This window comes from Strongylocentrotus purpuratus, unplaced genomic scaffold, assembly GCF_000002235.5.
Source record: "Strongylocentrotus purpuratus isolate Spur 01 unplaced genomic scaffold, Spur_5.0 spur5_scaffold_14, whole genome shotgun sequence".
Lineage (NCBI taxonomy): Eukaryota > Metazoa > Echinodermata > Echinoidea > Camarodonta > Strongylocentrotidae > Strongylocentrotus > Strongylocentrotus purpuratus.
Window position 1 is genome coordinate 10,020,754 of NW_022145599.1, and position 25,344 is coordinate 10,046,097.

General features: G+C 39.9%; 1 protein-coding gene across 1 annotated transcript; it reads right to left on the reverse strand.

The window, feature by feature from the left end:
• On the reverse strand, window positions 1–25,133 carry LOC100891220 (sacsin-like). Its single transcript, XM_030984993.1, has 5 exons — window positions 25,055–25,133; window positions 15,073–15,155; window positions 13,741–13,999; window positions 11,610–13,169; window positions 1–10,961 (listed from the first exon to the last, which is right to left on the reverse strand). Exons 1-5 carry the CDS (start codon window positions 25,131–25,133, stop codon window positions 1–3), a joined length of 12,942 nt encoding a protein of 4,313 aa, XP_030840853.1.
• Window positions 25,134–25,344: the final 211 nt, after the last annotated feature.

The window sequence follows — 25,344 nt, forward strand, 5'->3', positions numbered from 1 at the left end:
TCATGATTTCGACGGAACCAATGATGATTCAACGACTGCAAGGATATTACGGGCGAGCTGGATCATTTCCTCACCTTTGGTTTGGTCTATAAAGACCTCGTGAGGAATCTGTGAAGAGGCGCAACTATCCGGGTACCGAGCCTGTTGATCACCCACGAGAGAGCTGAGCTGGCATATGTTCTGGAGAAATTCTGAAGATTGTACGTGTTCACGCACGTGTTCACTCGCGTGTTCACTGACGTCACGGGCTAGACCATCAATGCTATGGGTATTACTGTGACATCCTCTGATGGCAAGTTGAGCAGCTTTGAGGGCCTTTTCTACACTCTGGTGGCACTTGTACGCTACCCACTCTAGTGACGGCTCATCGTGTGGTTTAAGATCGTGTTGGGCAGCGCGGAGATCTTCCTGTCCCTGGCGAAGCCAAAGGAGTGCTTTGGGGATATTTGGGAATCTTCTTGCTACTTCTCCTTGATTATACCGTTGTTGGTCTTCCCTTGCTCTCTGCTCAGCTAATTTGGGAAGGTCTTCATATGATGAATTTTCGAGTTCACTCTTGATATGTTCGAATGCTTTGTCAAACAGTTCCTTTGGACCTTCTGGATGCTTGTCGGAATGCCATTTTAGCATCAATCGGGGGAGAGCCTTCTTTGTCAGCTCCGCTGGAAGCTGCCAGATCTCCTCCAATTCTGCGGTCACCTGTCGGTTTGCTTCTTCAACATCCGTTAGAAGAGATGATTCCCGATGACCAGAAAAACACGGTCCAGCACCAACTGAGTTTACTTGGTCAGATAGAACAGGCTCCATACATGATGTGTAGTTCGGGATGTGAATCTTGTGCATGTCCAACACATTGGCCTCTATCGGGCTGTCCTTTCCAATGTCGATGAGATAAACTGACTTGAGCGACTCGTTGCATATCCTCTTGACCACTACTGCGTATATGTAGTAGTCACCGTCTTCATAGGTTTGTGCGTACCCTACGTAATCGCCTGTGCTGAAAGACGTCCAGGGGTTTTGTTCCATGAGATGGTAGAGCTGTTCTGGAATAGTACTTCCAGGATTAGGCAACTTTAAATTTGTGTCATCTTCCATAAAAGCAATGCCGAACATCGCTAATGCTTCTGGGATGGTAGCTGAAGAATCTTGAGATAGCAGTATAGACATATAATTTCTATCCTCAAACAAATTTCCAAGGACTTTGTTGACATGGATTGCAACACTTACTAGCGTTACCATCCTATTTCCTACTTCACTATGTTGTACAAACAGCTCATTATCACTGTTGACGAAGGAAGGTACTTTGGTTTCACTACCTTCTATGTCTTGGCCATTGATTTGCAGAATCGAATGTAACTGCTGGATACATGTAATCTTCAGGCTAGTTAGGAGATCTCTAAACTGTTTCCTGGTCTCCCCGTCAACTGCCCGCCTGTTGTGTCTCATGATGGAGCAAACCGCCTCAAGAAACTCCTTTGACTGCAGGATTTGAAGTCTCCTTCCAAACCCACACGGTTCGTTTCCAGTCAAGTAACACTTTCGTGAATCGTTACCAGTCTTGCTCAACATTTCATTTACTTCCGTGCTTACTGCTTTCGGTTTCATCCTTTCGGGAAGCCTGGCGATAGCTTTTTGTGCGATTCGTTCATGACTTGGAAATATCTTGACGAGTGGTTGATTAGATCTAAGGAGTCGGTTTGTGTAGTGGTCGACATCATTCACTAGAAGGCTTTCTGATCGTTCCAACCTTTGCTGACATGAAGGTAGATACAGGGAGTGTCCGGGAACAAATGCAGCAGCTATCTGTTCAGGATCGGTCTTTATTAACTCTTCATGAAGCCCAAACGTGGCCCTGTCTACAATGTCTACATTTGGGTTTGACCATGCACTCGGTCCCCTTCTGTAGAGGCTTTCAAGAACAAAAGCATATTGGCGTATGGAAGGTTTCACTGTTCCGCCAAGAATTTGAAATACCTTTAAAAAAGGAACCCACTTGTTTGGCAGCTGGTAGAGAAAAGGCTCTAGATTTTCATCCGCTGTACACGAGATCTGTTCTGCAATGACTAAGCGATGCTCATCCTCGAGCTCCAAAAGGACGACAGGAACGTTTCGCAGCTCGTCTCTGATGATACAGCACCTTTCACAGGGGTCTTCCTCAGAGCAGTTTTGTCTTGCGCACTTGGAGGAAACGAATGTCAGTATTTCCTGTAGTACACCTGCAAGATCTTCAGGGGAAGATATCTTCCGGTCATTCTTCTTTTGGAGTCTGTTACATATATTCCGTAAATGCTGGATAACGATCATAAATTCGGGTTCCTGTGCAACGCCCATTTTCTCATCGAACGTTTTGTTACAAGAGTAGCATTTCTCTAAAGCCGCATATTTTGGCAGGACGCTAATGGTGGACCAAACAAGTTGTGTGTGTTCGAAAGAACTTGATCCAGAATACCTCATGAGAGTTCCTTTCTTCATGAAGGGTGGATGAATAGATTCCATCTCCTGGCTGATCCCGTCACTAACAAGAAAGTCAACCATACTGACTTCCTGTAGGAGAGAAGAGTCTTTGTGAAGGTCACATGTCCTTCCAAGTTCGAACACAAGGGCATTGGACTTCTCTTTCATCTCTTCGAGGTCAGAATGTGATTTCTGTACTTGCTGGGCGAAGGAGAGGAATAATTCTCTAGTAATAACAACTTGTAGTCCTATTTCTCGAAGGAATGGAAGTCCTAAAGAATTTTTGACGCGATCTGGTGGAAACCGGACCTCGTTCCACATTAGAGAAAATAACTGGACTTGGGGGTCATAGAAGTCCACGGCCTTCAGCAATTCCCCATTTTCACCGGTTATGAAAAGCAGGTGACTTAATCTTAATCTCCGAATAGCTTCCTCCCTAGTTTCACTAAAGGACCTATCTGTGTTATCAATGGGTAGCGGTAGTAGTAATTTCTTAATCCGCACAAGATGTTCAAGACGACTGTCCTCGCTGAGTTGGTCAAAGACCGGCAGAATATACTGTACATACACGTCAATCTCTGTTGTATCAGTCAATTCTAGCTTCTTGTATAGAGATTGAAGCGATGTGTTGTACTGCAGAAATATAGCGCGAGTAGTACTAGTCCATTTATCTTGTTCCTTTTTTGGAATCATACTTGGGAGGACAAGAACTGTGTCAAAACCTCTGATACTGACAAAGTCACCTGCAATCGATTTGAAGCAAGGCAGGCTCTTCAACCTTTTGAGATCAGCTTGGCTTCCACAGTTACTTAAGAATCTCAGGATTTCTTCATGTTGATCAGCTTCGAGGTTTCTGAATCTCTTGACGTCTCTATCAACCCAGTACATCAAGGCATCTAAAACCCTCGTGCTATCGCCCTTGTGTGTGACGAGATGATGTATTAAGCTATTCTTGTCTTCGCGAAGAATGCATTTCTCGACCTTGTAGACGTTCAGTGATTCAAGTGCTGAGTAGATTGGCCACCATCTCTTTTCCGACTCGGTTGGTTGGACTATTATTGTAGAGGATAAACTGATAGGTGCCACAAGCTTAATTTCCTGAGGATACTGAGTTTTTGTTTCAGTGACAGGTAATATCGCCCAACGGCCAAGTTCAGCTCTGATATCGTGAGCAACATCAGTCAACGTGTTCGTCTCTGTGCATAAGGATTCAAGAAGACTCCACAAACGTTCAAACCATTCAGATGAAAGTTGGTTCTGAAGCGTTATTATTTCATCTGAAGCACACTCGAGATAAGGGTGGCAATCATCAAGAAGCGCAGATACTGCTCTCACATCAAGCTCACAAAAGACATTGGTATTTCGTGGTAGAGTGTGTAGAAAGTTGATATGTAGAAACCTATGACTCTGAGGAATGAAAAGATCGCAGAATTCTGATGCAAAGACCCGCTCATCACGTGATAACCTCCTCAAGTTCCCATCCTGAGTGAAGAGCAATGGCAGTCTGTGGAGATTTTCATTGAAGTTAGATTGTGTTCCCTTCTTGCAGTAAGCTATGAGTCCCTTCAGTCTCTTCTCGTCGTGGATCCTTGATTTTGAAAGTGTCATTGGTAATTGCCTCTGAAGGGGGTTGTCTCCGCAAAGGAAAGACACCACATTTGAAGGTAGAACTTCAAGAACTTTATAGTTTCCTGATTCATGGTTCATGGTTTCCTGATTGAGATGCTTGCATGCTTTGCGGAGACGGTGCATTATCCATGTCGGAGACTCTAGTAATGGAAATGTGATTTCGATCAGTGTCTCCTTCAGTTTTTTCACATTTTCTTGCATCTCAGCCTTCGAGGAGCTACTTGTAGGGAATGTGAAGTGATCACTCATTTGGTTTGGCAGTGTGTTGAAATATCCCACCTTTGATTCGTCTGGAGGCTGCATGTGCACGACTGGGGTCTTCCATGTTAGGAAAAAGTCGTTGTTGTCATCATCTTTTCTGTATAGAGAAGGAAATAGCATCAGGGCTTCAGAGGCAACAATTTCGTATACAGTGGCTTCAAGTGTTTTCCAGTAAGACCCTTTCTCGCCGATGTTAGGAAAGAAGGTATGGTATTTCTGAAGGAGTTTCAAAGTGTGAGCTTTTTGTTGACATGACTTCGATCCTGACCATTCATATTTCCTGACAAAGAATCCCTGTATCCACAACAGCAACTTCACATAAGCCGGTGCAATAACTTTCTGGATGAGGTGAAAGTTCCACTTTGTTTGTTCATCTGTTTTGCTACCTTCCCACAAGTGTCTTCTACTCTCATGGTCTAAGGCAAAGTATCCGTGTACGTGAACTGGAAGTCCCGTTGCAATGGGAAGGGGTAAGAAGCAGAAAGCCGTTCCTTTGAGTTCCTCTTTTTTACCTGTCAGACGGGCAGCAACAGCCCCCACTGGAAGTAGTTTACGTTTTCGCATTATGTTTTCTTCAGCCGTGTCTGCACTTCCTACTTGCTGACATATTACCCAATCCTCATCTCTTCCTTTTCCTTTCAATCTCATCTGGTATATGACTTCTGCTGGTTCTGGTTGCCAGGTACTGTCATCCTTGGCTGCTCTGCTGATATCTTGAACTTTGCGCAAGAAATCCATTTTCTTTTCACCTTCCACTTCGGTAATCTCTGCTGTGATAGCATGAGTAGAGCCAATCACTCCTGAGCTTGTTAGCTCTGAAATGCTGATTTTAGTGATGTTTTTCAGAAACAAAAGACTCTCGAATGCAGCATTCTCAAAGTCTTGTAGTAGCTTCCAAATCTCCCCAGGTCGCCATACGTTTTTGCTAAGTGTTGAAGCTTTCTCCCGCAATGGAAAACGAAAAACAGTATAGTCCTGCTCTCCATCTGCAAGAATGTCTTCCAAGTAGCATTGAAAGATATCTGGATAGGAAGAACGCACACTGCCATTAACCCTTATCTGACGGCCCGGCTTAGTCGATGTTGCTCCCGGAATATACTTCTGCAGAGGGTCAAACATGCATAATCGTTCACCTTTAGAGATGAAACTTGGGCAATCCGTAAGTTGATACACCGCATTGAAACCGACTCCATAACGGCCTATTTTTCCCATATGATCAGCTTTGCTACCTTCTCCAAGATTCTGTATCCCACGAATATCTTCATCTGTAAAAGATTGGTTGTTGAAGACACAAAGAGCAGGACCCTGCAAAGCTTTCATGCTATCTCCTAGAAGTTTATTTCCATTATGTGAGCGAGGATCGTAGACAAAATGGATTTCAGTTGCTCCGGCATCGTCAGCATTCTGAAGAAGTTCCTTCAGAATTGTTTCATCAGATGGGTATGAATCGAGAATCCGCTTTATACGGGTTGTAAGTTTCTCATGTTGGCCAAACTCTTCCCCTGGGAAATCAATATCGTATAACTGGAGCATCTGTTGTCGAACATCCTTCACTTTTAGCTTCTTTGCAAGCATAAAACTGATTTTCATGTGACACTTATGGAGTTCGATTTCGTCGTATTCAAACCAATCAACGTCAGTGTAGCAGAGATCTGATATAGGCCTCATGCACTTGTCCTCATCTGGAAGAAATGCATCTAGAGGCCGTCTCCCATCATCATCTTTGAGGAAACTAGCAAGTCGATCGGCAGCTAGGATAGCAACCTCCAAGACCTCATCATCTAAAGGTTCCCCACTGCTATCCTCGTGTATAGATTGGAGAACACCTTGATAGTCTCCGGCATCAAATTCCCTCTTCAATGCTGCACGTTCCAGAAGAATGGGATATTGTTTCAGGAACTGGGAAGCTTTAAATAGATACGGTGGAAGATCTCTACCTCCATCGGCAACCACAGAGGCCACTACAAACTTGCGATCTACAAGGAAGAACGATTGATTCTGAAGATCTTCGTTAGAGATGTCTGGACTATTTTCTTTACAAGCAATTTCAACACGTTCGTAGACCGCTTCGCTTATCATTTGTAACCGATTATCAGAAATGGATTCCTTATTCATTTCGTAGTGACTACGAAAGTTCGAGAACTGCTTGAGTACACCTTGAACAGAGGGATATTTATCTGCAAGACCAAGACAGTGCTCGACTTTCCTTGGAAGCTTCCACACTCCTGATTCATCCACAACGTTTGATGTGCTGCTTACCAAATATCTTTTAGAATGAGAGTACACATCGTTAGCAGATGCATAAGCACAGTCTGTTTCCACCCATGGTAGAGCTGGATCTCTGTTTTCTTTACACATGATAGGCAAGAATGGGATACTCGAAAGCCGTTCTTTGAGGAGTGTTTTCTCATTCCAATCACTCCCCAACATCTCCGCCAGATACTTCAGTACAGCATGGCATCTCGCTTGAGCTACTTCCATACAGCTTGAATGTAGAATGTGAACAGTCTCGCATCGCTCGACGAAAATATCTTCATGAAGATAGTCTTTCATCATTCCTAGCTTAGTTAGTGACGCCAATGTGTTGATGTCAGTGAATTTTTCTCTCAGAGGGAAAACCTTATCGGACTCCGAGAACAAAGGTGCAGCTTTGCCTTTCGGGTGTACTAGATCACAAGGTTTCCGCAGTTCAGTTCCTCCCTCTACTGGTATGCATTTTACATCTTTTAGTTTCTGCTGTAGTGTGTCTTCACTGTTATTGAGTGCAAACAAAACCAGTTGATTTCGGATGCTGTCGGGCATCTGACTGATGTGTGGTAGAAAAACTTCATTGAAGAACCTGTTGAAATCATAAGTTCTCTTAAGAACTTCATCTATCACCTGTACTCTCTTTAGGGCTCTCCACGTTTTCTTGGTCAACGACATCACTTCCATTGAGGGGAGATGGTCGCGTAGTACCTTCGTTACCACATCACTGACTGATGTCTCTTTCTGAACTTCTTCACTAAGGAACACAACATTCGTGAACTGATGCGATTTGCCATCTTTCCAGAACAATGATGGTTCACGGCCATCAAACCCATGTACTATTGCTTTGTAGAAAGCGTCAAACAGAACCGAACATTCCGAATTATTTGGTACGTCATCAATATCTGGCCACAACTCCTCATGAGACATATCTGTGCCGTATGTGTCCTTCACTTGTTGAATAAACTCACTGTCAGACAAGAGTGCAACGTACGCTCTGCATATCACATCTGTAAGAAGTATGTGATTCCATTTCTCAGATATCAACCTTCCATCGGGCACTGGCATATGAAGACTCCGCCGATCCTCTTTTACAGCGAAAGATCCGTTGATATGTACCGGGAACAAGCTGGGAATTGAGAGGGAGAGAAAGCAGTACATCTGCTTCTCAAATTCAGACATTGGTGGTCTATGAAAAGGAAAGGCAACCGCACCTTCAGGTGAAAGTCCACACTCTTTGCCATCCGGAGATTTTGCAAGAGATGCTGCCTGTTCTGAAGTCTTGCATATCACTTTGACAATGTCCAGGTCTTCACTAACTTTTGGTTTCTGTGACATCATTTCATTTCCCTTTGCAGTCATTGTGCAGTGGATTGATTCAGTTGAAACGACGGTAGTATCGTCCTTCATCCTCGGAGATCGCATAGTCTTTTGTATGGTGAGTAACTCCTCAGCCCTCGAAGGATCGCTAGAATTCTCAGAAAGGTAGAACAGGGCAACCTTCTTTACCTTTTTGGTGAACACCAGGAGGTTTTGTGATGATTCCCACATTTTCTGCATCAGGTTGATCAGTTTCTCCCCATCGTAGCTCTCCTTGCATATTTGGCTTTTCTGTGCAGCTTCTTTCGAACGGAGGGGCAGTCTAAAGAGTGTTCCGTCGTAGTTGAATGGCTCATTTCCTCCACTGAAATTGAGCCCGAACACTCCCTTGAATGGCTTGAACTGATCTGGGAATCTCCGGAGTGGTTTGGAGCTATTCAATCTGAGACGTACACCGGGTTGACTCTTGTTCGGGAGAACGCTTCCGAGATGTGTGGTATGAGGGTCGAAAAACTGCATGTAGTCCCTACTAACAAAGCTTGGAACATCAGTTATGCGGTACACCGAGTTGAAACCGGTCCCAAATTTCCCAATCTTTTTAGCGTCCTTTTCCTTGGTACGCCCTCCAAGCCGAAGAATATTCTCAAAGTCTTGGTCTGAGAATACAGCATCGTTGTATACCCAAAGGGCTGGTCCCTGACAAGACTTCATTTCAGGATCGAATAGTTTCTGGTTAGCATTTTCGTTATTTCTCATGTCGATGAGAAAGCCGACTTCCTGAGCTCCTGCATCTTCCGCATTCTGTATCATTTCACTAACGATGGCGGTGTCCACATAGTTGTTCTTGAGAATATTCCACAAGCGAGTAGTCAAGGGTTCATGCTGCCCAGCTTGTGTAAAAACGGGCAATTCTTCTGAGTCTAGAAGAAGTCGACTGACAGGTCGGACATGAAGGAATATTGCAAGGACCATTGAGATATCTGAATGAATCAAAGTAAAGTCTTCATCGTCATCCATCTCCTCATTGTCGGTGCTTTGTCTCAACCAGTCTCTGTCCACGTATGCGCTCTCATCAACTGGAATGAGACGACATTCTCCTTTTCGCGATGGAACGAGTAATCGTAACACAGCTTCTTCTGAGAGCTCTTCTTCGGCACGTAGATGGTGCAGGATCTGCAGTACAAGTTGGCGCTGTCCTTGTTGGAAGGCCACATCATTTTCTGAATCGTCACATCTTTTTTTGATCTCATGCAGTATGTCAACCAGAGCATTGGAGTTTGCCGCCATGTTTTTTTCAACTCCTAGCGCTTCAAACAAGTCTGCAAATGCAATAGTAGATGGCGGAATAGATGCCATGTAAGGAGCCAAATGAAACGGAGGTTCTACCACACACATTTTGCTTGGTTCCGAAAAGCCACTTCCATTCCAGATACAAACTTTAGCTCGATTGAGGATGAGGTTCTTGATGTTCTTGTCCTGGCGCCACGATTCCATTAGAAATGAATAGATCTCCTTAAGCATTGGTACTATATCAGTAACATCTTCCCCAGTTCTGTCTTCTGCATACCTGACACAGTGATCTAACTGTGTCATGACGTCCGAAATTACTGGAGATGGGATATTCATTCCAATCTTTGTGTAGACTGAAGAGAAACGACTCTCGTCCTCCTGGGAAGTAAAGCATCTAGAGGCTCCACATATCAGTACATCTAGCTTCTTTTCTCTCAGAATTTCACGGGGAGTTGACAGTCTCGTAGAACGTTTACCATACCACTCAATAGCTGAGGGGTAATACTCTGGATGAGACTGTCTGCAAGGAATGCATTGCTTCTGTTTCATACGATCAATGACAGATCTTTCGAGAAGGCTTTGGTTACTTGTGAGGAGCTCTAGTAGCGTTCGAGCCTTTTCTGGGTTTTGAGATTCATCAACCATCTCAACACATGTAATCAACTCGGATGAAGTAACTTCACTTGGTTCACGCATGCCAAACTGTTTGAAAGCTACTATGAACTGAGGTGAATCAAATGGTGCCATCGGAAATACTCCTTGAGAGGCAAACAGTTCGTCAAGCAATGGATCACTTGGATCAAGGAGTTCACAGGGAGACAGTAAAGAATTATTCTTGTTGGGGATGAATTTCATATGACGCAGAATGCCTACGCTGGACTTGCAGTTGATCTTGATATCTTCCCAGTGCTCCATTATCCACTGCAAGACGAGCTGTTTTTCTTGCTTGGTGTACAATAGCCCTTTTTGAATTTCTTCCAAGATTTTCATTATCACCTGATATTTTGATAATAGACAGACTTCTAACTTCTGTAGCAGACATTTAGATTTTGTTCTTCCATCGATCAAGAGCCCCGTCAACTTCAGTGGAGCAGGAATATCGTCTTGGCAACAATCAATGTACCCTTCGCATTGTTCAATGGTGACTAAAGGTTTGTTTGAACTTCCGGTTCCATCGACTCTTTCAAATAGTGGTAGGCAACTTAGAAGTTTCTTACCATCATGGGAGAGTTTTGCCTGTGCAAGATATTCTACGAGAACATCTCTATCAATGGTGGAGAAGGAATGGAATATCTGGACCAGTAGTTCAACATCTGAAAGCAGGAGGCATTTAACTACCCCTTCTGATGTTGGCATCTTGATATATTCGTCACGCATGATAGCTGGATGGCGGAGAACATAATCAGGGCAGTTTGTGACTGTCACTCCAAGCTGTTGTAGAATGTTTGCCAGATCATTTGTCAATGTGAGACTTTGGTGACTTCTCTGGATAATTCCCGACTTTGGGCACAGTGGTAGTAATCTTCTACCCTCATCATCGGCCTCAAACAACGGTACAAGATGGATACCTTCAAAGAGAAGTAACTTACTTGAACTCTCTCTGTACAGCATTGACCAGACCTTTTCAAGCCATGTATTTAGAGAAGGCCCGTCTGTGTCTTGTACCCAGGTCCCTTGATCGTCTATCCGAGTTTTCATACTGGTCTTCAAGAGCTCAGCTACTGCATCAAGGGTTAATGCGTTTAGCTGATAACGCCCATCTGCACATGAAATAAAGAATAATTACAATTGTTAATTTATTTACACAAAAGTTAATCGTTTCTGTATTTGCTATGCCTCTATTGTTGAAGTTATTGTATAAACTGTCAATAAAGGTTATGAAAACATTCCCATGAGGTCGTATTTGGCATCACTTTTAAATAGTAGGAAAATATAAGAATTAAGTTTCGACGATGCCCGACTAAAGAATTCAGGCTATGCATAATCCGCTCAAATATTTTGCCCATTTTTAAAAGTCAATCTATCCAGTTTGCACCAATGAATGTACTTTTGTGATACAATCTAGTAAATCGAACGAAAACAAATCAAAGAAATGTGCCTGCGGCAGTTTCTACAGGAAAGTGGTTGACACTTCGCCTCCCCCCTCCCCCATATATCAGTGAAATAACTCATTCCATTTTATGGATTAAAACCTGATTTTCAGATACCTAGCTGTATTCTTTCTATTCGAAGGAAAAATTTCCACATAAAATTGTGACGAAATTAATATAATCATTCCAGCCGTAATTAACAATCTCTAAGTTTATCTTAGATGAGGCCACTTTCAATCATAATCTATGTTGCTGAATTTCTCATCTTTACCCAAGGTAATTCGGTTAGAGGATAAAATAATGAAAACCAAAACACACCCATATTGGACAGGAGTTCATGAAGCGGCTTGTCCTCTGGTACCGTTCTGATGAATTGATGATTTCCTCCTAGGATAAGCTGCCGGTGGAACTTGGTGGTTGGTATGTACACTTTCTTTTCATCAGAACTCGAGAAGACGTGGACGCTTCCGTCATCGAGAGGAAGAAGACATAATCCTTCCAGATCCTGTCTGGCGTCCTCTCGCAAGATGAATTCAAGGATCAGAAGCTTTTCATCAGCATTGAGCTTGGTCAAAATCGCAGGATCTTCACGGAGGCAACGGCAAAGGCTGGAAGCAGAAACAGTGGATATCTGATCTTTGTAGAACTTCCTGATGGCCTGTCTGCACACATTGAGAACCCTTGCGTATGCAATGCCTTTGATGTTGAAACACTTGAGGATGGCCTTTTCCATATCTTCATCCACATTCAATTCGTTGAAGTGGACGTCTGCGATGTTCATCCACCCATTATTGTCGCTATGTATGATAGTTTCCTGGAAGAGAGCATTGTAGAATGGTTCCAAGAGAATGTCCCAGTTTCCACGAACCTCTTTATGATCTGGCCACGATCGATAGATGCAATCGGTGGTCACTTTATCCTGGGAGGTGTGAATACTAATGGCGTATTTGATCGCGTCGACATATACAATGGGAATAAGTTCTCTCACAAGAAGTTGGTTCCATTGTGCTGGAGTGTCCGTTTGGTCAGGTCCGGGCCACTTGATCCCGCGGCGATCGCTATTGACAGCAAAGAATCCATGCACATGAACTGGTAAACCCGTCTGACTCTCCTCACCAGGTGGCAGGGGAAGAAAGCAGAACACTCTACCAATGTTGTTATCCTCTGCTTCTCCTGCTACATTGCTTGGTTCTGAAGAACTCACGGGAATAGCAACAGCTGCCCACGGGAGATAACTTTGCTTCTCGGCCAAATCGGAAAGCTCTCGAGACATGCTATCACCCGCGATATGATGACTAACAACCCAGCGTTGTGCCTTGGATGCCTCCGGTGTTTCGGTAGTGAATGTCACACAATCAATCAACTTGATTGGCCCTCTGCGCCCACTGACATCAGAGCAGTAACTTTCTAGACGTAAAGAAAATTCCTTTCCCGGTGGATGTGTTTCTGGATCGTGTTCCCTTCGAACTCGTACAACTAGTGATGGCTCTTGCAGACCGGATGGCCTCTTTAACACCTCGATGTTATTCAAAGAGCGCAAAAACAGGATAGCAACATCAGCATCGGCTCGAAAAGCCAGGAGGAGCTCGCTTAATGTGCCTTCATCGCTGTATATTTTGTCACTTAAACTATTTGCGGTATGCCGCAGAGGAAATCTAAACAACGTGCCATCGAAATATCCCGTCGAAATTCCTCCTGTTACTCCGGGAAATATGTTGTGATAGGGTTGAAACTGGTCTTCGTTATTCGAGAATATGTCGCTGTCGGATCCGAGACCAAATTGCCATCCAGTTTTGACTCTACCACGCTTGTCAAAAAAATGTTCCTCTAATGGATCAATGAATGCCAGCTTTTGGTCGCTCATGATGCTCGGTAAATCTGAAAAGTAATTGAAAATTATAAAGAATAATAAAACAATAATGCGCACAATGCAAAAAAGTATATAACACAACCAAATGATTGATAAGATCAATGTTTCCGTATCGAATAACTTAACATGACGCTTGTTTCTTTTGAATCATTTTTTTCAGCAGCTTTGTCTGAAGAGACCAAACTCGCCAGTAACTACTATTATCAACTATTACTATGGTGATTATGCTCTGATTTTTCAAACTCACTTAGTTTTATCTTAGAATAGCAATTACTTCATCTTTCACAGATAAACCACTTTCCATAAAAGCACATTTTAATAGCCAATAAGCGCTGGAAAACAACCCCAGAGTATCAAGACCTTTGCCTCAGGAGGGGCTAACTACTCTGATCTATAACGAAACGACTTTTAAGGGTCTTTATTTCAGCACAGGCAGGGGGTGGGGTGGTATCACCAAAGTGAAATATTGTGAGAATATAAACTAGGTCATTATAGGAACGTGTCGGGAAGCACACAACTATAATGTTGTGTGCTTCCATTTTTTCGTATAATGTATATATTTGTACTTATCGTTCTCACCTGTTATGTGGTACACGGAGTTGAATCCAATGCCGAAACGTCCAACCTTCAAGCGATCCGTCTTCTTCTTGCTGCGGGCAGGTGTCTGAATCCCATCCCAGTCGGCTTTCTTGAACTTGGCGTTGTTGAAGGAGTAGAGGGCTGGACCTTGGTAAGGTGCTAGAGAATCTCGGTACAGTGTCTCGGTCCCATGGTGCCGTACGTCATATAGGAATTTGACAGTATCTGCGCCGGCATCCTCGGCGTTCTGAACAAGCTCCTGCAAAGGCAAAGTAGCGTCATTTTTTAACAGGGCTTGAGCTCTTCCAGAAAAAGAAATCTAGGACCATGTACAAAAAACTTGTTCTATTCATGTTTCGTACCTCACATTAATGGCAAACCACCATTCCCAGCGGGGGCCACCCCTCTTTGTTAAGAATTTAGCTAACTCGTACCATTTTGAATAATTTTTTTTGTAGTAGGTCGAAGTCTATGAAACCTTGACAGCTGCATAGTACATGGCCAATACATATTAGTCAATACAACGAGTTTTGATCTTGAAAATGATATTAATAAAAAGTGCAAGCTCCATGCCATTTTATTCTCCACATCAAAGGCGGCGCTCTGGGGGGGGGGGGGGGGGGGGCAAGTGGGTACAGTGCCCCAACACTTTTTCAAGTACCCCCAAAAGTGCACCTTTTCACTATAAATAAACGCCCCTTTTTTTTTCTAATAAGTGCCCCTTTCCCCTTTTTCATTAGTGTCCCTTTTTATTTCTGATAAATGTCTTTAATCGATTTTGACAGGTACCCTTTCCCCTCCGTAATAAATGTCCCCTTCCCTTTCTTATAAGTGCCTCTTATCACCTCTGATGAGTGCCTCTTTGCAAGTGCGAGAAGTGCTTCTTTTCACCTCTGATAAGCGCCCCTTTCACTTTGAAACGTGCTCTTTTTCCTTTCTAATAGGTGCCCTTTTCCCTTCTGATAAGTGCCCATATTTTTCTTTGCAATAAGTATACCTTCATCTTTCATATTTCCCATGCAATACGTACATCTTTCCCCTCTAGTAATTGCCTATTTCACTCTCTGATTGCCCCTTTCTGAGTATGAGAAGTTCCCCTTTTACTTTGACACGTACCTCTTTCATTTCTAATAAGTGCCCTTTCACATTCCTATAATTGCTCCTTTTTACTTTCTTATAAGTGCCCATTACCCTTCTTTTCAAGGGGAGGGGTATGAGTACAATGCCCCAAATTTCATAAGAGTGAACTGTGCTTATTTTTCAGAAATTTTGAGTATTTTAATGTTCCTTCGGTGAATCCCATTATAACTAGGAAAGTAGTAAATGGTTTACCTTTATGATCTGGCCGTCACTATATTCCCTTAAAATGGTCTTTAAGTAGTCTACTAAAGGTGGAACGGATATCCCGAAATCATCTGGAAAAAAGAGAAGAGAAACTGTGTAATGTATTGAAATACAATTGTTTCTGATATATCTGGTCATAATGTTTTTAAACAAAAATTCTCCGAGATTGGCATATGTCATGTTTTGAATCATAAAAAAACTCTCCGCCTTTCATTGGCAATATGGACTTAACCTAGAAAGATATGATTCATTTACCAAGCTAAAAATGATTCTTTGATAAATATTTCGATGGCGTAATTCATGAATGTGTTAAAATGAATTTTACTCACGGTCTTTGTCTTCTCTCTCTGCCTGTGCATGTGAATGAAACGGGGAAAAAAGAGGTAAGGAAAATACAGAATAAATCGAATCAGCATATTATTAAAACACAATAAAAACTGCAGTCTTTGTACTCAGATGCTCTCCATTGCAGTTGCGTATTAAACATAAGTCAAGCTAACGTGGAGGCACTATCATGGGGGGGGGGTGGTAGTGTGGGAAGGGATCTCATCGTATTTTTTTCTCGCCCTTTTCCCATTCCTCGCTTTCTTTTTTCTGTCCTTTTACCCGCTTCTTTCTTTTCTAATGTTTTTCTTCGTGATTCGATTGCTCCAGCAGATGGCCCCTATCATCCCCTACCTACCTGTAACTAGGCCATTTTGACAACAACAAAACAATTTGAAATATTTCAAAGAAAATTTGAACCACATTGGTGTCATGTATGTGAGAGAATTAAATTACCTACACTTTGTTACCAATTTCAATGGAACATCCAAATATGTAAGTAAAAAAGCATTTGGTGATTTTTTTTTCTTTCTTGAATTTGATCGAGATTCTTTTCCATATAACAAAATAAGATAAATGTATTTTTGTAACTTTGCGGGCATTCGTCCACCTTCAAGAACAACATTTTATGCAAAGGAGACGTTTATACCTCTTTTCAGTGAAAGATAGAGTCCCAAAGTTCTTGACCAGCTTTGTATACTACTGTATTGAGGAAGTGTTTGGTGTGTTAATAAATCTAGTTTTAAAGATAGATTTCAAGTGAAACCTCAAATCACCATGGGTTGATGTCATATGATGGAAATTAAATTACCTTTAGGTTGATATCAATTTCGTTGAGTTAGGGAATGTATGTGTGTGAGAATACGGGTGTGATTTATAGGTATTGGAATGAATAGGTGTATTTTTTATATTTTTTTTTATATTATTGCCTGGTGGTTATACTATTATTCAAATTTCATTTAAGCTCATTTATTTCTTAATATTTGTACAGAGCCTCTCCTTATAATATTTTTTGTTCTTCTTAGTGGTACTTCCAATCTTCTTTTTGTTTACATGTATTCATTATGTAGGCCTAATTATTATGTTATTAATGAGAAAAAAGAAAGAAATTGAAATTGAAAAAAAATTAAAAAATTGAAGTAGGCACAAAAGGGACAAAGACCGGTTGTACCCCCCCCCCCCCGCCCCACATCTGCCAGTGTAATTATGATACCGCAAGAGGATATGTTTTTAAAACTTTCAATTTCCTGAATAACATGACGGCATGTCATTGCGAAACCCGTCACAATGTCATCGCGTGATAATTATGCCATTGCGAAATACAAGCCCAGGTATCGGAATGAGTCGCGTGTGAGTATATTATTGCTACGTTTCTGATCAGGAAGTTCATTGGATTGCAAAATGTACATGGTTATGTTCACGGTGTTATCTATCTATTAAAGTCGTCTGTTTGGAGCTAGAAGGGCATTAACTCATTTATTTTGAGGGGGAAGGGTGGGTATAAAGATACTGGTATCATCTTGTAGATCTCATTCTGTTTTTTCTAACGCATTTGATAAAACAAAATGTAGTATTTGAATAAATTGCAATTACCAAGGGGGCGAAGCAGGTTTTTGAAACATGAAATGTTGTAAAAGGTTGTTGAGTATCAACGTGGTCAGGGCACATCCCTGCACAATGTATAGGTGGACTACTTTGAAAATATGCTGCTGGTAAAAAAGTAACGGCCATTTATCAAAACGGCCGCCATGTATAACTCATGTTAAACCATTTTGGAGATATTTTTTTTTTACAGAACCTCATTTTACCATTTGTGAGGTGGCTCATGAAGAGAATTAAATTGTCTACTAGATGATTTCACATTTAATAGGTTTGGGGATGGATTGTGTATCAATTTTGAGCAAAATATATGATTTTTTAAAACCATTTCTCAAAAATTATGAATTGCACTAAAAAAACATGACTTGCATTTCTAGAAAACTGTCCATAAAATTGGTTCATATCATTTCTAAATACCAAGTTCATTGCTTTTTTTTTTTTTTAACAAAGACGTTATAGCGCTTTAAAGTAGAAACTTTGATATTAGCTGAAATGGCAATTTTAGTTACTAAGAGCTTTTTTCTCCTTACCAACGGTAACATAGTGAGATGAAAAATAGAATGTGTAGCGAGTAGATGCTATCATCAAGCAGATGACAATTTGGATAGGAAGTTTGATGTCAGATGATGCAGTTTTATCATATTTTAAAGATATCTCTCTTAGCTCCCGTTACTGTTGTAATATATAATATGCCTAGCAACCGAAATAGTATGTGCTCTCAGAAATCAAATTAGACTACCGGTCAAATAATACATGAAATATGACCTGATTCAAAGTGACAGACATGACTTACAGTCTGAAACATGTACATAATGCATCTCGAGGGCCTACGGTCTAGTGAACCCTCTGAAAAGTGATTAGAAGGCCCACGAAAATATTATCATTATTAGTAGTATTATCATTATTGTTGTGATTATTGTTCTTATTGTTATTATCATTATTATTATTATCATTATTAGTAGTATTATTATTTTCATTATTGTTATTATTGTTCTTATTGTTATTATCATTATCATTATCATTATCATTATTGTAATTCTTTTTCTTATAATTATTATTGTTAACATTATTAGTATTATTAATCATAATAATTTGTTTTCATTAACAGCATAGGTCTCGCCGGCTGTTTCATGTGCAAGAGTGGTTAAAATCGTCAAAAGAACAGTGTCCCTTCCATTCTAACTAAATTGTCATTTGAATCATGTGCAATCATATATATTTTTTGGGGTGTTTTCTGTTATTCTGTTTTATTTACTATTTCAGGCGTAAGCATTTTTATCAGGGGTGGATCCAGGATTATATGAAGATGGAGGGGAGGGGAGGGGGTGGGGGTGGTGTGCAATTACCAAAATCTGTGAAAAAGCACATTTGAAAATAAGTTTTGACAAGTAAGCAACATCGTTCAGATGGCCTAACATACAAAGGGGCACTAAAACAAAAAATGATAAATGCATGGTGGTTTTTAGATATTTTATTACTATTACCTGTTCATTGATTTTATTCAAATTTCATTCATGCTCGATTAACTCTTTATAATTATTTGTCAAGGGCCCCTCCTAACAGCTTTTACTTTCTAAGTGGTCCTTCCAATGTATATTTTTGTTAGTATTCAATATGTAATTATTATGTTTTTAATGGAGAAAAATTAAATTGCAATCGAAAACAATTTGGAATATTGCAGTAGGCACAATAACTATTGTTCAGAGACTGGTTGTGCTCCCCGCATCTGCTAGTGTGATTATGATACTGCAAGTGTACATTTTTTAATTTTCTTTTAACCATATCATTCATCTCGCTGAAATTTAGTAGTGTAAAAAAAAGTATTTATTGTCATCACTTGCTCACTGTCTCCCACGAGGTTGGATTTGGAATAGGGTCGTGTTTTCGGGGTCATCTCGTAGAGAGGGGTTGGTAAACATAAAACATGTTTAATATATATACTGTTTTACTATCATGTTGTGTTTTTTTTTCCTTCTCTCTCTCTTTGCTTCTTCCTTTTTATTCGAAAAGAAAACAAAATAGTTGTAAACAAGCATTACGAGTAATTTAATTTATTTTTCATCCCTGAATATATTTCAGAAGAGACATGCAGTAGTACGTTAGTTTGTGTCATTTTACTAGTTATTGTCATCTTTACTCTTACACTCAATTATCTTTGTATGACTTTAATCTTGAATTATTTTATCCAATGTTATTACAAAAAATGAGAATGATAGATTTTGTTTGGATTTTAATTAATAAAATTTGAATTGAATTGAACTATTTTTTTACAATTTTCAATTTCTGGAATGACATGGCGGCATGTGATTGTGCAGCCGTTCACATATAATCAGGGTGCAAAACCATTTGCACTTGGGTCCAAAAATGGAGTATGCAATAGAGCAGTTTCATCAACCCCAATTTGTTCATTCATACCCTAGGGTTAATACCCTGCAATATCCTGGAGGAAACTATCTTGGTTATTATTTTATGAACAGCAACACAACAGGGGATGGTAGCCTGGTAGGTGTTACACTACACAAAGCTACTGACATGGAATTTTCAAGCATTGTTTACCTTAACACACAAATATTTTGCACTTCTTTGGGGAATTTCTTGACCATTTGTGAAAAATTAAAACATTCACACACACTTCAGTCCATAAATTAGATGCAGTATATACACATCAGAGGTATTTAACACAAGGTCAAATCTAAGAAATGCCATTTTTTTTAAAACCTGAAACTTTTTAAAAAGCCAACCAAATATTGGTAAACGAGACAAATTCCAAACTTTAGTCCCATCTGTATACATATGAAAACAAATCAAATTGCTAGGAAGGCTCGTTTCATATCATAAGTTGTCCAAAAAAACTTATGTACAAAATCCTATAGGATGTTATGGACACTACATTTTACTCATATAGTATACATGCTATTCTTTTTTTTCCTGCCATCATTGTTGTTGCTGCATATCTTGAGGCCAACAGAGAGTATGTTTTCAAATCCGTATTACCAAGTCTCTTGGATAGAAGCAGAAAAATCTGACAAACAGAAAATACAAGTTGTTCTATGTCGTTCCAGGGTTGGCCCCATTGGGGTATTTTTGTTCTTCTTCTCCATCTTCTTTGTTCACTTTTAAACATTGAAAGAAGCCTAATTTAGTCATAAGAACATGAAAGAAGCATAACTATTTAGACAATTATGGAAGATGAAGGAAGACATCTTAATATATAATGATATAACAAAGGAAAGCATGAGGAAAGAAGGAACAAGAGAATAAAAAGGATAACAACTTAAGAAAAGAAAAAGAAGAATAAAGAAAAGGATAATAATTAGAAATAAGGAAAAGGAGAAATAAAAAATAAAAAAGGAAGAAGAGACAAAAAAGGGAATAATACAGTACATTATGTAGCATAATCAAGGTGAGCCTCTAATTAGATATAAGCATGGAAACCCTAGATATTTGAAAATACGAAAAGACAACCTTTACTGTACCAGATTTGCTCAGTGAGACCGAAAAACAATATGTTTGGAAAAGAAAGTTCACATGGTGTCCTTGTATATTATGTGGTGCAGGATTCAATGTGCGTTTGGAGAAGATTGCACTGCATGTGTTGTCCTCGTATCGTATGGGCTGCAGGGTATATTCAGTATTTTTTATAACCCGTGTTTAGGAACTCGTTAAAATAGCGTTGGAAAATTTGGGGTCTTAAAAAGACCACAGTCTGTAATAAATTTGTATTTTGACTACCTTAGTGGTATACTTGTAAAACCTTAGACAGTGTACGCCGAAAAACAGGAACGAAGCATTTTAAAAACTGAAGAAGTGGCCACAAACCATTTGATTAAATGACTTTAATTTAATTAATCTATAAGCAAAATTATGAATTAATCAATAGTCATTTCTCTATTACCATTCTCACACAGCCAACACAAATGAAATTCAAACAAAAGTTGCTGCCTGATGAAGAACTCATATGGTCCAACATTTCAGGCCACAGGACATTTGATTAAATGACTTTGTGTTTCCAGGAGAGATGTGTAAAACTGTAGGTAGAATAGTTGCACCCTGATTGTGGTTTACCGATTGTCATCACGTGATAATGCCATTGCGAAATACATGCCCCTGTATAGGAATGAGTCGCGTGCGGTTTACACAGTGCGACCCAGAATAAACGAAACCGAGAATTATGGACGTTTCATCATAATTTAATCACAATTATAAACAATAAATGACACTCATATGATGCATATTTCACGCATGAGTGATTAAATGCAATTTGAAGGAAGGAAACCGAAAAGTCATTTAGCGGGCGGTATCTGAATTTCGAAGAAAATTTCACATTTCTAGAAAGTTCATTTTCTGCTCTTTCATATGACACCTCAATCAGAAAAAAATGAGCCAGGAATAACCAAGTTCTGTTTGTTTAAAGTGATGCTTGCATTTCCATAATTTGATTAAACGAATTCGTTTTCACTGGCTGCCTGCCGTAGCAACAAACGGAATTGACAAAAGACTTAACTCCGTTTCGTTGACGATCAGACATAGACGAAAAACTTCATGCAAGGCTGATTGTCAATGAAACGGAGCTAAGTCTTTTGTCAATTCCGTTTGTTACTACGGCAGGCAGCCAGTGGAAATTAACTTTTAAAATCAAATTATGGAAATGCAAGCATCACTTTAAACTAACAGAGCTTGTTGGTGTCCCTTCTTAAAATTGCTTTTAATCACTCATGCGTGAAATATGCAACATATGGGTTGCATCAAACGAAAGATGAGGATCTAAGCTTATGTGTCATTTATTAATTATAACTGTGATTAAGTTATGATAAAACATCGATAATTCTTGGTTTCGTTTTTTCTGGGTCGCACTGTATTGCTACGTTTCTGATCAGGAAGTTCTTGGATTGCAAAACGTACATGATTATATGTTCACGGTCACATCTATTAAAGTCGTCTGTTTGGAGCCAGAAGGGCATTATCTCACTTTTTGTTTGGTGGGGTGTAGGATACAGAGAAAAATACTGGTATCATTTCGTAGATTTAATTCTGCTCTTCTAACACATTTGATAAAACACTATGTACACTCTAAAAAAAAACTGCTCAATTTGAGTCAAAATGTTACTCTTTTGGGTGGTCAAAAGGAAACCACCCGACTTTTGAGTAAACTTTACTCAGCATGTGTTTAGTAACAAATCTACCCATCTGTTGAGTAAAAATATTACTCAATAAAAGACTAAATCTCTACTCAGTTTGAATGAGTCAACCTTTACTCTATTTACTCTTTGTTTAGCGGTTTCCTTTTTTACTCAGTACTGGGTAGAAACGTAATCAACTCATGTCGAGTAAGAAACTGCTCATGAGTTGAGCCAAATTTTACTCAATTAACGAGTACATGTTTTGACTCAAATTGTTTGAGCGATTTTTTTGCTCAAATATTGAGTATGTTTTCTGGGTAACGCTTAGTTGCTCAATCAATATTGAGTAAAAACATGTACTAAGTTAAGTACATGTTTTTACTCCATTAGGGGTGCAAACCGATGCAATAGCAGCACCTTTAGGGGTTCAATCCTGCACCCTTTAAAAGGTGCAATCCTGCACCCATCATCGAGGAATACTGGTAAAATTTGCTCGTACACAAATACATATTAAACATGCATGATGTTTCTTGGTTAGTAATCATATAATCAATATATCTATTGCTAAAACGTGAATGTAATTGTAACATGATCAGACAAAATCATATATTGGTTAATGATTGCCAAAAGAAAATACAAAATCAAAAAATTGATGTGCATTGTCATAATTTGCTTAACAAATCATGATAAATGTATTTTTATGTGAACACGTGGAAAGTAATCATGAATATGCATGCAATATGCAAACTTTTATTTTGCACCCTCTTTTGGTCGATAGGGTTCATTTTTGTGGGAAGGGTGCAAAATCTTATATTGCACCCTTTTTTTAACCCCTTTTCCTTCAATAGGGTTCATTTTTATGTAAAGGGTGCAAACTCTTATTTTGCACCCTTTTTTGCACCCTTTTTTCTAAGAGTGTATCTCAGTTCTTTCGCATCTTTCTGCACGCGCACATGCACATGCACATGACGGACAATGAAAGAGTACAAAATATCCAGTTCCTTAGGTAGACAAAGGAACATACAGCTGCTATTATGTAAAAATGTGTAGAACAGGTGTCACATGCATATTGACAGCTAGTTGCACGTTCCATCGATCCAACTTTCACTCGCACCCGAGGTAAATTCGGGTAAGAGATCAATGTTGATTTATTTATCACCTGCCGCAGCGTAATACCCAACCGTAGTTTACTCAAAATTGATACAAACGAAATTCGTACTCAATGTTGAGTCATTGATTTACTCTTTATCGAAGGTAACAAATTACTCGGGTGACGAGTACCACTAAAATCAAGGTCTTACTCCAGCTTGAGTACTGAATTGCTCATTTTGTTACTCAACTTGTTTTACTCGGCACAATTTACTCGCTGACATTAAGAGTGTAGTATTTGAATTAATTGTAATGTTTTCAAATCTGCCTTAATCAAAATTGTTATGCCACCCCGTCAGACAAACAAACCGAATCAAAATTGGTTGCCGAGTAGTGGAGCATTTTATATTCAAAGAAAGTGTGACCGTTGTTGATTGAAGAAAAACACTGCTTCATTTCGTCATCGACAGTTAGAATATTCACACAAAACCTTTTTTTCAAATTGTAATAGAGGCCTATGGGTAACAATATTTGAGATAATAAGAATCACACCCAGGAACTCCCCATATGTACTTCCGGTTTATAGTCCATATGTTGTATGAGAGTCAATTAAAGACATTCATGAATTGCAATTATTAAAAAAAAGTAATATTATTGTATGTACAAAAGTTATTGTATTGTATCGCTATAGCTAGCAGCAAGTGGCCCGGAGCAATATTCGTATGTACTGTTTAATCCCAAGGATTTATTACACTCTCATAAATTATTGAAAGTTAAATAAAGCTTACCATTTTCGATTCAAGAAATCGACGCTAATCATCTAGAATGTTACACGTTTGTCGATCAAACTGGTTGATCTTTACCAACTTCACGGCCAGAGACTCAAAGGGTCCAAACACTCCAACAGGAAGCTTTGTTTTATTCTTCGTTGGGCAAACATAATATAAGCTCGGTGCAGATGGCAATCATGACCATCAAATGAAAAGCATCCATGGTTACTTTGAAGACCTCATCGAGTCATTACAAGAAACTAAATGACGACATAACGGTGATGCGCGGGCTGTGATATCGTCCCGTCTTTTCGTATTGGGGGTCTCGGGAATCTCTCAAAACGTCCATGTAAGACTAGATCACCGAATTAAATGTCCGAGTTCGCCGGATAAGGCATAGCACATGCGCAGATAAATGCAATAACATGAAGTGCATGCATGCATATAATAAAGACAGCCCCGGTCCCATTTCATATTCAAAACTTCATTCGATTACAATTTATCTAATCGACATAATATATACTTTCCCGAACAGTATGACAAACATAATATACAATACCTAAAGCCTTGATCAGAGCCTAGATCTGTCAGTTTGTGGCTGTGTCAGGAGCGGCTAAAGTCTTAGCGTACTTGTATTCTCATAATATTTCAGACTGTTACGCACAACGACTAAAAAGGGTTTGTTCCCGAAACAAGGGGAATTGGTTAGGGGAGGGGGTGATGTGACAACTGTCGGCCTGTGTTGAAAGCATGCATGGGAAGTGAAGTGTGCTCGAGCAAGGTTGGAGGGTTGTGTAATTTCAGCCGTGCTCCCTACATGCATTCCCTTCACTTACCCCCCCCCCCCCCCCCCGGCTTTACAAAGGCCTGTATATCAACAGGATTTTGTTGTTGCATTCATTTGTCTTTTCTTCCTCACTTTTTTGTTTAGATTAAAGAATAGTTCAGCCGGCAAAACTCCTATATGTTATATTCTTGTTATAATATATTACTCGCTCCCCCTTCCAATCACCCCCCCCCCCAAAAAAAAAAAACCTTTCATCGCTAAAGCTCACACATAACTCTGACAGAGGCGGCTGACGAGCAAAGGGAGCCCTTTCTTGGACTTGTGCCCCCTTCCTAAATCGACCAGATTCTTCGACGACATGTCTGGTATAGGGCAAATAAATGCGAATCAGGCCCGGACTTTACGGTGCATATAATTGCTAGATCATGCGATTGAGGTATACGTTAATGGTAGTTGGTAGCGCGGGGAATGGGAAGCGTTTAACTTTTTGATGTAAAAAGTGCCTTTACCGAAATTCCCCAAAGTTTTTCAAAGAACAAGAAAACAACATGTTTGCATAATTATTCGGCCT

Coding starts and splice junctions, on each gene's coding strand:
- LOC100891220 (XM_030984993.1), bottom strand. CDS start 25,133: ATGTCGTCGAAGAATCTGGTCGATTTAGGAAGGGGGCACAAGTCCAAG. Junction 13,170..13,740: donor CTCCGTGTACCACATAACAG/GTGAGAACGATA, acceptor ATTACTTTTCAG/ATTTACCGAGCATCATGAGC. Junction 10,962..11,609: donor TGAACTCCTGTCCAATATGG/GTGTGTTTTGGT, acceptor TTTCATGTGCAG/ATGGGCGTTATCAGCTAAAC.